General features: G+C 37.1%; 1 protein-coding gene across 1 annotated transcript in view; it reads right to left on the reverse strand.

The window, feature by feature from the left end:
* The window catches only part of UROS (uroporphyrinogen III synthase), a 21224-nt gene continuing 7429 nt past the window's right edge, over positions 1-13795 (reverse strand). The window contains exons 5-11 of the mRNA XM_072869797.1: positions 12878-12974; positions 11009-11083; positions 9670-9744; positions 4885-4968; positions 4303-4388; positions 2247-2345; positions 1-1588 (exon numbers count right to left, since the gene is read on the reverse strand). Coding sequence (XP_072725898.1) covers positions 1442-1588; positions 2247-2345; positions 4303-4388; positions 4885-4968; positions 9670-9744; positions 11009-11083; positions 12878-12974 — 663 coding nt within the window. The 3' untranslated portion in view covers positions 1-1441. The remainder of the gene's footprint in view (positions 1589-2246; positions 2346-4302; positions 4389-4884; positions 4969-9669; positions 9745-11008; positions 11084-12877; positions 12975-13795) is intronic.

Consider the following 13795-nt stretch of genomic DNA (forward strand, 5'->3'; position numbering starts at 1 on the left):
GAGATGCGAATAGTACTGCAGGGGACTTCAACATCCTCGCTCTGCCATGGCTTTATTTTTGAATGAAGAGACAAACAGTACCGCACGCTCTATGTTATAATGATGCTACCCACCTGAATCTCAATGTTCAACAGCTTAACTTCAATTGTCTTAAAAAAAATAAAGCAAAGTCAAGAATTGCTGCGGAATCATTCTCTTCCTTCTTTTCCTGGGGCACGTCTGCAGGGTCCTGCAGCTACATCCAGTTACCGCAGCGATTCTAGTATCCTACAGGATGTTCTTCAGCGATGAAGTATTCCTCCCACTGTTCAACATTCTCTTCCAGCAGTTAGTATACTTCTGCGATTCTATTTCATCTCAAGAACTTGAACGGCTTTATAAAGCAAAATGGTTGTCTTACTGTGCCCAGTCTGCCTGATGCGTCCAAATACACAATTCGAAATTACTTCAGTTTATATTAACATAATTGGGTTCAGATTAACTCTTATTCCAGGTACGGAGCATCTTACCTAATTGGAAATTCAGGTCATATACTCAGAATTAAGCTAATAGGAACTTAGAGCAAATGAGGATTTCTCTGTTATTCTATGAACCTCAGCACTGTATTAACATGATGAATGACTTTTGAATATATTATGATTTAAATCTTCTATGAATTTCTTAGCATTAGCAAAGGTAGCATTAGTGCTAAATAGGATTACTTTCTCTCCTTTCACAGATAAACAATTAAAGCACAAACCACATCCAAACCAGACAACTCTAACACCATTATTAACGATGATAAGCCAGTTTATTTCTCTGTTAATAAATCCTCCTTCTTTACAGGAATAGAAACCAACACCTAATTTTTTTAAGACCCTGTACTGTAAGGCTATTTAGTGGGAAGAGCTGACCTGCTATTAGCTCCACACAGTGCGGCTTCACTGCAAGAACTGTCCTATTCCATTGAGAATCTACAATCATCATTTTACTATAAATATTTGAGAAGCACAACAATAAACAAGTAAGCTTTACAACAGGAAATACTTCACTATAAGTATGCTTTTCTTCTACAAAAGAAAAAGAAGATGTGCATGTAAAACCGATTATACAGAGAAATTAAAACCTTCCCTTGTGTGCTAGGAGATACCTGAGGTGATACACTCAACTTACGTCGATATACTACTCTGATGCAATTAGCCTCTCACAGCTAAGTTTTCAAGGAATGCCTACATAAAATATTTACACCACACACATGAGAAAAGGGGAATAGCTAGATGCTTTAAGACATGCTCAGCAAATTCTAGATATCTTAGATATTAAGACACAAGCTTCTCACACCAGGCCCTGACAAGGACAGTGTTGCATATTCCTGAAAAATACTTTCTTGCAGGACAACGGGTCTGCAAAATGGAAGAACCTTCTCCAGCACCATATCCACCTTCAAGTGCATGCTGTGCTCTTACTTAGCTAAACAGCAGTTCTGTAAGCGAAGTGCTTTTTGGATCCCAGCAGCGAGGTCTTGGGGAGTCGGACTCTCTGCAGTACAGCTAGCTGGGATTCCTGCTGCTTCCATGGCTTCAGCAGTTGTTGGACCGATAGCAGCAAACTGAAATGATGTTATTTACAGCTGTAATAGCGTAGTCAGGTACGGCATCAGCTCTTACTAGTTACTTCGGTACATATCCTTCCTTCTTTGCTGACACTGTCAGAGTATCAACTTGCATGGCTGAGCTTACTGAACTGTGCTAACTATTTCAGGTTGCGGCTTTTCATACTGAAAATCTTCCTATCAATTGAGCTACTTAGAAATTACTTAGGAAAGATTATTATTTATCTCGCCATTACAAACATTTAAAGCTCTTAGTCCCACAAAACAGGAAAAGCGAGAGGAATTTTAATATGCCTCAGCCTGGACTTGCTGATTCAAGCAAGAACTGTTCACACCTTCCCATCACTAAGAGAAAATAAAGCCTATACCCAGTGGAGACTGGGCAAGTTAGTTGGGGAAAAGAATTCTACGTGAAAACAATTCCTTTTTCTTCTTTTAAAAAAAGGCTCTCGGCTACGTAACAACATTTGCATTTGCTATCTATGTGTTTGCTAGAACCTGGTTTTTCAGAGAAATAAACACAAACAAAAGAGAAAATGAAGGTTTGTAATGGGTGTAACATTTTTCCTTTCCTTTTCCTTTCCTTTCCTCTCTCTCACTCGCCCACCCCCAACTTACTCCCTATTGTATTTCACCACTTTTAAAGAGAAGATACCTTGATATCGTTGATAAAATCCCCCGAAAGCTTCTGAATGTGCGGGAGGCAAAATTTGACACCAGATGGACTGAAGAACACAACGCTTGCTGGAATTCCCTGAGTAAAAGCAAACATGGGTTGGCATAGATTACTCACTGTTCCAGCAGTGTACCAGTACCCTTTCACATAAATCCCTTCAATGGTCTCTGTATGGACGTGAAGTGTTTTTATAGATGAGAAACAGCAGTTAAGCCAACAGAAAGGGTTTCCTGTGGTGCAGACAGCCTGGCAAACCCCCACTCTAACACAGAATGCTGAAATTCAGGTATGACTTTAACCAAATGCCTTGTCAAACAAGTGCTTGCTGATGAATGTACTGAAAGTGTTCTGGAGCTGTACTCATTTTCCTGTTTAGCAAGAAAACTCAGCAAGTTATTTCCCTAAATCCATTCCCATCTATCTCAGTTCTGCACAGATTCTCTCTTTCCCAGCTCATGTGGTTTACCCTAAGTTCTGCCCGCCCTGAGACGCTCTGGCAAAGATGAGGTGATGCCTTAAAACTGCAGACCCCTGGAAGGCTTTCTCGCTCAGAATAAGCCTGCCTTAAGATAGCAGCAGCAATCTTCTCTACCAAATAAAACTGCAAAATTCTGTCTGGAGTGAAGGTCCCAAGCTCATGAGCTGCAGACCCAAAGCACATGCTTTCTTCATCATGATTTTCTGTCTGACAAGAAAGATACACTAGTTCCAGTCAAACTACATCTGTTGTTATTTTACAGGGCATGACTTGGAAGCTAGCCTTAGCTCACGGAGGCCAGAATGACAGTTTAACAGAGTGCTGTTCATTGTCTCACAAAGTGCTAAACACTTGTCATTTTATGTCAGCTCTCCATGCACTAAATATATAACCACAATATCAGGCGTTAAGAACAACTAAAAAGTGCATGAGAAACACATTTGCACAGCTTTACACTGAAGCTAACATCGAACTGCAGCAAGCAAGGGGTTCCATAAAAAGAGTTCAGGAAGTTACAAAATGCCTATGTACTACTGACTCACTTTTATAACTGCTATAAACTAAATACCGGGGGGTTCGGGGAACACCAGGATACTACAATGTAGCAGTTAGACTGCCCATGCCATAACCTTTTAGGACCTCTTGGAAAAGAACTTTCAAATCAATATGTAATTTAACAAGACATTAATGCACAGATTTTAAAAAGAGGTGCAACATGCTCAAGGAGGCCAAGTTTCTGTAAGAAGGAAAGCCTGCATTTGGAATAAAATTAATCCTACGTATGATGTAGGCTCCTACAAATGGCAAACTCAGGAAGCCAGTCTTGAAAAAATAACAGCAATTATTAGTACCTTCAAATCTTTTACTATGCACTGATCCTTGATTAATGACATTTACCAGATGGTTTTAAAAAGAGAAAAACATTAATAACAATTCTAGCAAATATATCTCAATACACTTGTCAACAGCATGTCACTTGGAATTCTAACACTTAAAATGAGATTACTACATTCATAAATTGGATAATCAGAGAAGGAACACTGAAACTATGTAGGGCAGGTAACTACTACGGGATTCTGATTTGTAACAGATAGCAAAGATGTCCAGTGATATTTCAATTACACTAATAAAAATTAATAATAAAGCTGTTCAATAAATACCCTTGCTAAATGTCATTTCTGACATGGCGTTACTGAAAAAGGAGTCTCGCCCAGCTCAAAGGAATAAACTGAATATGTAATTATTTATGCAGTTATTTCCCAGTAATTTTGAAGCATACATATATTTTGAAAGTTAGACAAAATGTGAAAGGTTTTGTTTTCTTCTTCAAATAGAGGCACTCTGTCTTTTAGGCTCCGAGGGACTCACGCTCTCTGTCTGAAACTTTTGCTAAAGGATTTTCCTGGTAGCCAACAGGGAAAACAAAACAAGAAGCCTATGCAGGATGTTCTTGTATCACCACAGCTATCATTTACAGACAGCTGAAAAAAAGGAGTATGTTCTGCTAGGTATTATCGTATACCTCAAAACTTCTCAAATTACATCAGTGTCCAATACCTGTTGTGAGAAATAACTGCTCAATGATTCTTGCAGGTCAGCGTGTTGGGTTGTTTGATAAACAGTAAGGCTTTCCAGAGGTATACCTGGAATCAGAATATACATTCATAATTAAACAGGGTTTCATTAATTTCTATTATTTCAATAAAACACCCTCAACATACTAACTGCACTTAAGTGTACTATTTCAGGCTAAAAAGATACAGAAAAAATTATGTGAAGGATTTGTAGGCATTTCTAGAGTTGCAAGATACACTAAAGCATCTGTAATCAGAGGACCTTGAAGCACACGGGAAAACTGGCAAGTCCTGCAACATTTCTGTGAGTAAGTTACCTTCCATCTCACAGAAGAGAGCGCAAGTGAAGAACAAGGCAAATAATAACCTTGCTCACATCACGCTCCAGCTCAGTCTCAGAGCTGTGGGCAGCAATCCAACCTCACAGTTTTTATTCCCATCCTCTAACTTCTACGCAACATCATAGCAAATTCAATTTTAACTTATTCAAATTTGGTTCACAAGCTTTAGGTACAACTTTTCTCATAACTGACTAATTAAAATGAGGCTCCAAGGGAAGTTCAACCTTTTTCTCTAAGTACTGTAGGAAGTACTTCTCTTTTCAGGGCTCCACAAGGAAAAAGAAGAGCTGAGGAATTAGGTTTCTCTCCTGTAAACACACAAACAAGAACTTTAATTAAGTTATGTCTTTATTAAAGAGTAAACATGATACATTTAATACATTTTAAAGGTATCAAACGTTGAACACTCCAGTAAATGCCGCATGCTTCATCACAGACACAGCCCTAAGATAAGTGAAAACATTTGCAGTGCAACTGCATCCACAATTCAGAGGGCAGAGGCTACTTAGCATATAAATTAAAAAATATTCCATAACTATAGTATGAATACATTGGCTAAAAAGATCTCATGAAAGATAAACTGCATTTCTATTCCCCTTGCCATTCTACAAAGCAAAACAAGTACTGCGCAAGTTATCTCCTCCTCCTCAGAAACACAATCTTCCTCAATTTTATATTTAAAACCTTAGTCCCATGCAATATATGACAGCTCTCTCTATATAAAAGAATGCTCAGGCAGACAAAGAAGAGGACAGAAATACTTTGCTGAAAAGTTTCAATCTATCCGAAAGTCTTATTTTCTTACTTCCCCAAGGAAAAATGATTCCACTTCCATTGCTAGGGTGGAAGTGGATATTCTCACTCGCTCTCGTCCTTTAGAACGGACGTGACCTCCAACCCAAACTACTGTTACACTGCCAACATGTGAAAGCCCCCTGGAGATTTTGGAAGGCCCTTTCTGATACATGGCTGTTTATAACTTACCTCTTGTAGGACACAATACACCTGGGATGCAGTTTCCATAGGTTTTGTATGTTTCTAATACATTGTCAGAGGAATAAATAAATTCTGCTTAAAAAATACCACCAGGTAGCAGTATTCCTATCACCATCTCTTGGGTTAGACCTCGTCCACTCATGCAGCCACCCCGTCCCTGTGCACTCTGTGTACGCCCACGCGCCCGAGACAGGAAAGTGCAAACACCGACAATCATCATCACGTTGTGAACGCAAACACCTGGCTCGGGAAGAACGAAATAGCACTGCCTATACGAGATTCTCAATAACTTGCTGGGTTTAGGGCTTAAACTGATAGTTTTGGGAAGTTTTTCACTACTAGATTTTATCTAATAAAAGTGAATATTGACACTTTGCAAAAGATAAAGAGCACTGTAATCGAGGAAGAATTCGATTTTTGGATAGGAATTTAACAGCAGACTTTTTTTGCACAGTTTGCCTTTTCTGTAAATATCAAATACAGAGAAAATTGCAAGATGAAATTCTACACAGCTGCACACAACCTTCCATTCATCTTTCAAAATAAATGAGAGTTCCTCACCACACTATTTCATTACTAATTCAGATATGTTAATACACAGGTTTAAGAGATGACTACGAGAAAAATAAATGCCTCTTTTTAAGTGCTGGAAGAAGATTCTTGGTTTATAACAGTAAGCATCAGAGATGCCTCATGGAAAAAAAAAAAAGGACAGCATAGTAAAAACCAAATGGAAAGACCCTAATAGGAGTCAACACAGATATATCTGACTGTCCTAAATGCATCCTGAAGTTTTATTAGAAGCCATAGATATGCTTGTAATAAATTACAGGTACGAAGAATGAACTTGGGACAGAATGTAAAAGAGATTCTAAAATAATAAGAGAAAACCTAGATATTTCAGTATTAATCCTCCTACAACTCAAGTCAGTTAACTGAAATGTCAATGTGATATCTGTAAAGAAACACTAATCCTTTTTGACTGGTGTTTACAAAGCACAGAAAAATTCCTTAGTAGGCCTGAACAATACAACAAGCATTGGCCCTAATGGCATCCCCTACTTCTGTAACCAACACAAATGTTACACTGTAATAAAACTAAAAAAATATTTGCCTTGAAAAGAGAGTAAAGCTAGCTAGGTAGTTAAGGAGTAAATTCCTTTATTTTCCCAATCACTTAAGCTGAAGTGAGTACCAAAGCACAAAAGGTGAATAACAAAAGACATATCATTGCTTCAGATTTTATTTTTATTCTGACAATAAATTCTAATGATATAAAAAATATAGAGCTATTCTTTTAATTTACTTATTCTTTTGTGCATAAACAAAAATAAATATATACATAATAAGAAACATGATGTAATTTAATCTGTACTTCGGGGGTTGTTATAAACCACTTGATAAATTGAGAGTGCATAAATATGCACAATCCAATAAATCACTGAGTATGATTATATGTATCAACAACAAGCAGTCTCCAATGATTGAAATTCACTGGTCAGTTATCAAATCTGAAGGGTATTCAAAGGCAGTCACTTCTGCAAGGATAATGGAAGTGTTGCAGCACTGTGTTAATTTAAAGAGCCTGCTGGTGTTCAGGTATGAAACCCCCCTCCGGATACTCTACGTAAAACGCTGTGCACCACACAGATCTCCCTTTCCCTATCAAAAGCTGCTGCTCGCTCTGGACTGAACTTCTCTGCTGTCACCAGAAAGTGCTGTTCCCTGTCCCGCTCCCTCTGTGACTGCCAGCTCCTAACTCTGCAGGAGTGTGCACGCCAAGCGGGGAAATAGCCACGGGATCAAACATGGTCAGAAGTAACAGGGTCTGTGAACCAAGAGGCTCTCGAGGGAGGAGGAAGAGCCAGGATGATCCTCAACTGGACGGAGAAAATAACCAAGAGGAGGTTATGATGCAGTAACTGTGCCAGTCACAGGCTCACCATCAAGGAATTCTTCCACCCCTGGTATTACATGCACTGTTTTCTTTAGACCTGATCCTAGGTTTTTTTCACATTCATACAGCAGAAGAGACAGGTTTTTTTCTTGTCTTCCTTCTCAAAAACAACTGCTTAACTACTTCTGCAAACTGGCAAACATTAATTCATTACCAAAACGAGATTTCCTAGCACTAAAAAAAATCAGCTAAAACCTGTCTTTGTTTTAAAATATCTGTGGAAGAGTAGATATGAGTTATTCTTCACTTATGGCATTTTTGTGTTGAAAATTTAATTTTTCATTTTCAGAATTTATTATTTAATCTTGTGTTGACAACTATCATTTTTATCATGAAATATTCCATATAGTTAAAATATTTTATTTGCCAATGAATTACAAAGCACTCTGCCCATAAAAAACAATACTTGCCAGCTCCAATCAATTTTTTTTACCTACAAATCTCTGCTACTATGCAGACTTTGCTAATCAACACTCTCTTTCACATCTAATGCTATGCCTAACAGCCAAAAATACCACGTCAGGGTTCTTGACATCATTTCCACTACTGAAGCACCTAGCACCTTATTCAGCAAGTTCATAAAGTGTGGTCAGCAGTAGGGCTTTTAAACCAGCAGATACAATAATTCATCCAACATCTAGAATAATTGCACTGATTGTCATTTGTTTTTCTGACTAGGGTTAGCCAAAGGCAGACTATTTACCTTGACTGGCTGAATAACACGGCTTTTCAAAGCGTTGGTCATTCTCTGTTCAATTAGCAGACACCGCATGAGCCTCTAGATGAAGGTTTCTGCTTCCCTGTTTAAATTTGGGGCAGAAAGTCCTTCAGTGAAGGACATACCTTTGTATCGGACTGAAAGCTTTCCTCTGATTTCACTATGAGGCTCCACTATACAGCTCCCTGCTTTCTCACATGAGCAGGGATGTTCCCCAGGTCATAAAAGTACAGAGAAGGATCTGCCAGCTAACAGGTTGCTGCTGAGATACGGAACCTTGGGTGCGATTTTCACCTGGTACAGAGATTATTTTAGCAGTGAGTTTCAGAGAGCTTGTGGACTAATTCTGCTGACTTCTTTTGATAACTGTTCCTCCCAGCCGATACCCAGATGGACACTTTGAAGGCAGCATGCACCTCAGTCGTGGATCCCCTGGAACACCACCACGTGTCAGAAGCTCTGAGGTCAAACTCATTGCACTGCCAGTTCCTGCTTATGACGTTCTTCACCTAAGTTCTATAACCCAGGATGTACAAAAACACAGGCTCTTTTTTCACAGCTTGTGCTGACCCATCTACTCAAAAAATAAACAGCCCCTAAGCCTAAAAATGTTTCTTATCACTGTTGGAAAATTAGAGTAAAAAAAAAAAAATGAGGAAGTAGACTAACTAGACTTTTAAAATTACCCAGCAATCTGATAATACATTTAGAAGCAGCAAACAGATCGGCATTACAGCTTTAACCATAACAAAATGGTTAAACAAAACATAAACCATCATTTTAACTAACTCCTTTTGCAACTTCTTCAAAACCACTCTCCTTTGGTGCTGAAAAATAGATTCCTCTGAAACCACGTGTTTGTTCTGAGGAAAGGAGTTCCCCTTATCTACTTTGAACTATGGCATGGTGAAAAATCCCCAGCATCAACTGGTTTGAAGCAAGGAAAGTCAGGTCACCCGAAGTTCACAGAGAACCAGCACATCTATAGTCACAATCATTTAAATCTTTTGATTAAGCAGCAATTTCCAATCATCACAGCTCTGATCTTTTAGTAAAAAAATACTTTGTCTACTGGGTCACATAGTATTATTAATCAATTACAGAGTCTAAGATTTCATGTAAATTAATATTTAGTATAGGTATTTCAAAGTATTTTTTAGTGTCTTTTAGAGATATCACCCACATTCCCAGAAGCTGATTTCACTGGTTCTACATATAAGAGAGATACACAGTATGTACTCCTCTGCTTCAGTGTACACTCAGTTTTATTTATAGGAAATTCTGAAACAATGGAATGTACATTAGCTTAATTTAAGTAGAAGATTTTTAGATACTTACTTGAGCAAATATATTCAGCTAATTTTTCAGCATTTCCAGACTTTTCTCCTTGTGGAACAAGGCCAATTTCTTCCACTATAACCAAAAGGAGCAAAGAAAAACATTGAAATCAATGAGAACAATTCAGATTTACTGTCACAGAAACAGGGATTGAAAAGGGAGACACAACTTGACCCACACACACAAATACTTCTTTGAAAAGCAAAAAAAATTAGAGCACTTGAAGTAGTAACATGGTATGAAAAATTTGATTTTGGTTCTAGAAAGACATAAATGAAAAATGTACAAATGCAAAATTCTGGGGATAGCTAAGGTGTTCTGGAGATCTTTTTAAACTCTTGTACCTGGACCGGTGAAACAGAAAGCACTGTCTGACTACGCTGAATGGGCTGCAGTTCCTGGCATGGTTTGGTTGCAGCCAGCTTCCCAATGTGCTTATCGCTGTTCTTTCTAGTGAAGACTGAAATCCTACTGGAAAATCTGAGAGTAACACTGCTCTTATATAAGCAAGTAAGTAGGGATAAGATGAATCCCTGAGAAGTTAACTAATTTGGGACTTGATTGATTCAAGATGCTTGTTAGGTCTCACCGGTTGGTGATCCAGTGTTGCTACCAGCCTGCCTGAAAAAAATACACTTTTTATAGAGGTAGCCAGTACTTACCCAAATTATTTTTGGACTGGAAGCAAGAAGACATCAAGACTTTTAAAATTCTCTAATGTTAGTCTTTTCATAATATTTCCTATGTGGTTCAATGGAAGCTAAAGCTACAATGCAATTTTACAATAAGAAAGGCTTTCATAAACTAAAATCAACATTGCATTTTTGTTATGCACATAAAATATGTATTGCATCAGATTAAAATCAGTGTCAAGACAAATAAAGCAGGTGGCCCACTGAAGACAATGGGATGTGTACTGCTGACTTCTGCTTGGCAAATGCCTCACAGGAACACTAAGGGAATGAAGGGCCAGTGCATCACACTTTGTACAATCTCAGACAATCATGTCATAATCCCCTTCATCCAATTTAATTCCCAAAGTGAAGGAAAAACAACACATGCAAATTAAGAGCAAAGGGGTTTTTTTCTTTTTTGACCAAATTTTTAAAGTAGTTACCATCACGTTACAATAAAAGTAATGAAAAACCAGAAGCTAGATCCTTGATGAAGTAAGCACGTATAGTTCTAATGTGTATACCATTACCTGTTTTCAAAATTATCCATTTATAAAACTTACCCATATTTTTTTCTAAGCACCCTTGAATAGCAGCTAATACTCCAAAAATTGTACTTACAAGACAGATTTATCTAAGATTTCTTTTTTTAAACCCTAGCTTACCTAGAGAAGCTGTAGCTTTTCCTACCACGTATGCTGGTTTGGTATTCCATCTTTGTTTAAGAGATTTTGACCAGGCTGAAAAACATTCAATTAAATTTAAGCACATGGCAACAAAATATGAATGCTAAATGAGTATTTGGACTCCTGTTTAATCTACAAATACAGCAAAATAATAATAACTAATACTCCACTACATAATTCTGCAAATCTGGATGTACAAAATGAATTTTTAATGTATTTTTTCATTGTGTAAATAGCAGTCTACAACATGTTTTTAAAAGCCTAACTTGAGTAAACAGTTCTTAGCTGCTTTTGTTAAGTAGCATTTTTAATGCACACTTGCCCTATGTCAGATCACACGCAACTTGCAATGCTCATTCATATTTTGGCATTAAGAATTTTAAAAAGCATCAAAACTCATAGGAAAAAACAGCATACAGTACAAAGCAGACATACAAACTGATGGTTTAAAACTGAAGGCTTAGGCAAAAAACAAATATAATCTTCTATGACAGGGTCTATAAAAGGGTAAAAATCTATATCCATGCACTACAGCACTCTATAACGCAACTCAGTCTCATATAAGAAAAATATAGAAACTAATTATGTTTTAAACATACACCAAAAATAAGTTATCAGCTCAGAAATAAAATGTACCAGAGACCAAAATAAAATTACTAGGAAATGGTTTTGCTCCTTTGGGCAGTAAGTAGGCTATAGATTACACCTCTTGGTTCCAGCTACCTGATCCCTATGCCTGAAATCCTAATGGGTCAAAAACAGATACACTAAATCTTTTACCATCTTGTCTTAAAACAGTACAGCATAGGACATTGACTAGTTCCTTTCTAGTATTCTTGGGAGAAAAAAAATTAGAAATAGAAACTACAACAGTAAAAAAAATAAATAAATCAGAGGAAACTATTCTAAAGAAGGAAAAAGATAAGGATTTATTACCTTTGAAAGGAACCCAAATAGAAACTAAAGACTCATTTTATTGATTAAAATACATATTTCAGCAGCTCCGAAAATTTCTGATCAAGATTAGGGATGAACTCTAGATAGGAGATTACATTTGACCAAAAATCCTAAAGTATAGTCCTCTGCTGTTGAAAATGCTAAAATAAGCTAACAGTCTCAGTGTATTTACTGCTTCCTCAAGAGTGTAACCCTACTCACTGTACATTGATTAGTACAACTACAGCCCAAATATGGAGCAGATAAAGTGATAAAACAATTTAAGTGCACATAGAAACTCAAAGCCAGAAGTTATGACTTAGCATAAGAATTTAGAAGAGTTTACAAGGATCTGACAAATCATTGGTATGGTAATTTTTATTTAGCACGCCGCAGGATTCTTACTCACAACTAATGTGTTGGCTTTTACGTATCATCATTTCTTCACCACTTTTCAGCTAATACTTAATGCACTTAAGAAATGTTATATCCAAGATAGAGAAACCTCTTTTTCTGTAAGACTTCGTATGAATTATATAGGCACAGAAGTAGCAGTGGCCAGTTTCAATAACATGCTCCTCTCTTTAAGGGAGGAAAGTAGTTAGTAAGCAAAACTAGGCACTGCAGCAAAATATTCCTTATGCACAAGATAACCACAACTGAAAAAGCCCACAGTAATTAGTAATTTGCACCAAAAGCTCTTTCCTTTCATTTTTAACAACAGTATAAATGCGGAAAACCCAGCCTTTAAAAGCTCAGTTTAGCATGACGCCTTTATGATGCCAAAAGACCCATGAGATAAAGCTTTTTTAAAAAAGGCATACTCCAAACATGTACTGGTGGGTGAAATACAATTACCAACTTCACAAAATACTGGAATAGAAAGACCAAGGAATATAAATATGCACTTACCTTCATTTTTACTATTCTCTTTTAAACATATCTTGATGGCTTCTAATGCTCTTGGACTGGTAAAAACTAGGCCTCCATAACATTCTGGATGAGAGAGCTACTTATAAACAGTAAATTTAAGAAGTAAATGAAAAAATGAGTCAATAAATTAAAAAATTAAGTTCATCAATTCTTTTGATCTTGTGAAGAACAGAACAGCCTCAATAAATGTCTGAAACTGAAACAGGCAAATATTTAATTGCTATCAGTAGCCAGAGTATTTATAAGAGAAATGTATAACAAATCTCAAATTCAGAACAAAACTTGCAGAGATTATATTAATTCTGAGAATCTGTAGGAACAGACAAGGATTCCTGTCAATGAAATGAGCTGGAAGGATGGGCGAACTACATATGAGGTACTTACTTACTTACAAATTCATACAAGAGAACGAAGTAGTAACACAGACGGTACTACCCAGACAGCTTCTTGCCCCCTGCCCCTTCAAAGAACAGTGAAGATTACTAATGGGCTCCCAAAGATCAGCACAAAAAAAGGAAAAATGTTCTTGGATCACTTGTAAATGCAGATCATGAGACATTCAAATACCTAACAAAGTTCAGTGCTGTTGGAGATTGTCAATAAAGGGAACCTCCCTAGGAAAACCTTTTCAATATTTTAAAATGAAATATATACATTGAAGAAGAGTAGAAAGAGAACACCGATTATGCAATTTTATTCCATGTAACTAGGAGATGCAGTACACAATTTCAGCACAATGTAAGGGTGAACCTCAGGTAATCTTTAGTTGCCACTACAGTCTTCTAATTTTTTGTTGTGACAAAGTGTCCCAAAACCTGTGACTATCTATGGTTCACCAACCTAAATGTGAATTCTATCTGACCAATTTAATTCTTCAACAAGCATGGGCAACATACT

The sequence above is a fragment of the Ciconia boyciana genome, chromosome 8 (genome assembly GCF_034638445.1).
Source record: "Ciconia boyciana chromosome 8, ASM3463844v1, whole genome shotgun sequence".
Classification (NCBI taxonomy): domain Eukaryota; kingdom Metazoa; phylum Chordata; class Aves; order Ciconiiformes; family Ciconiidae; genus Ciconia; species Ciconia boyciana.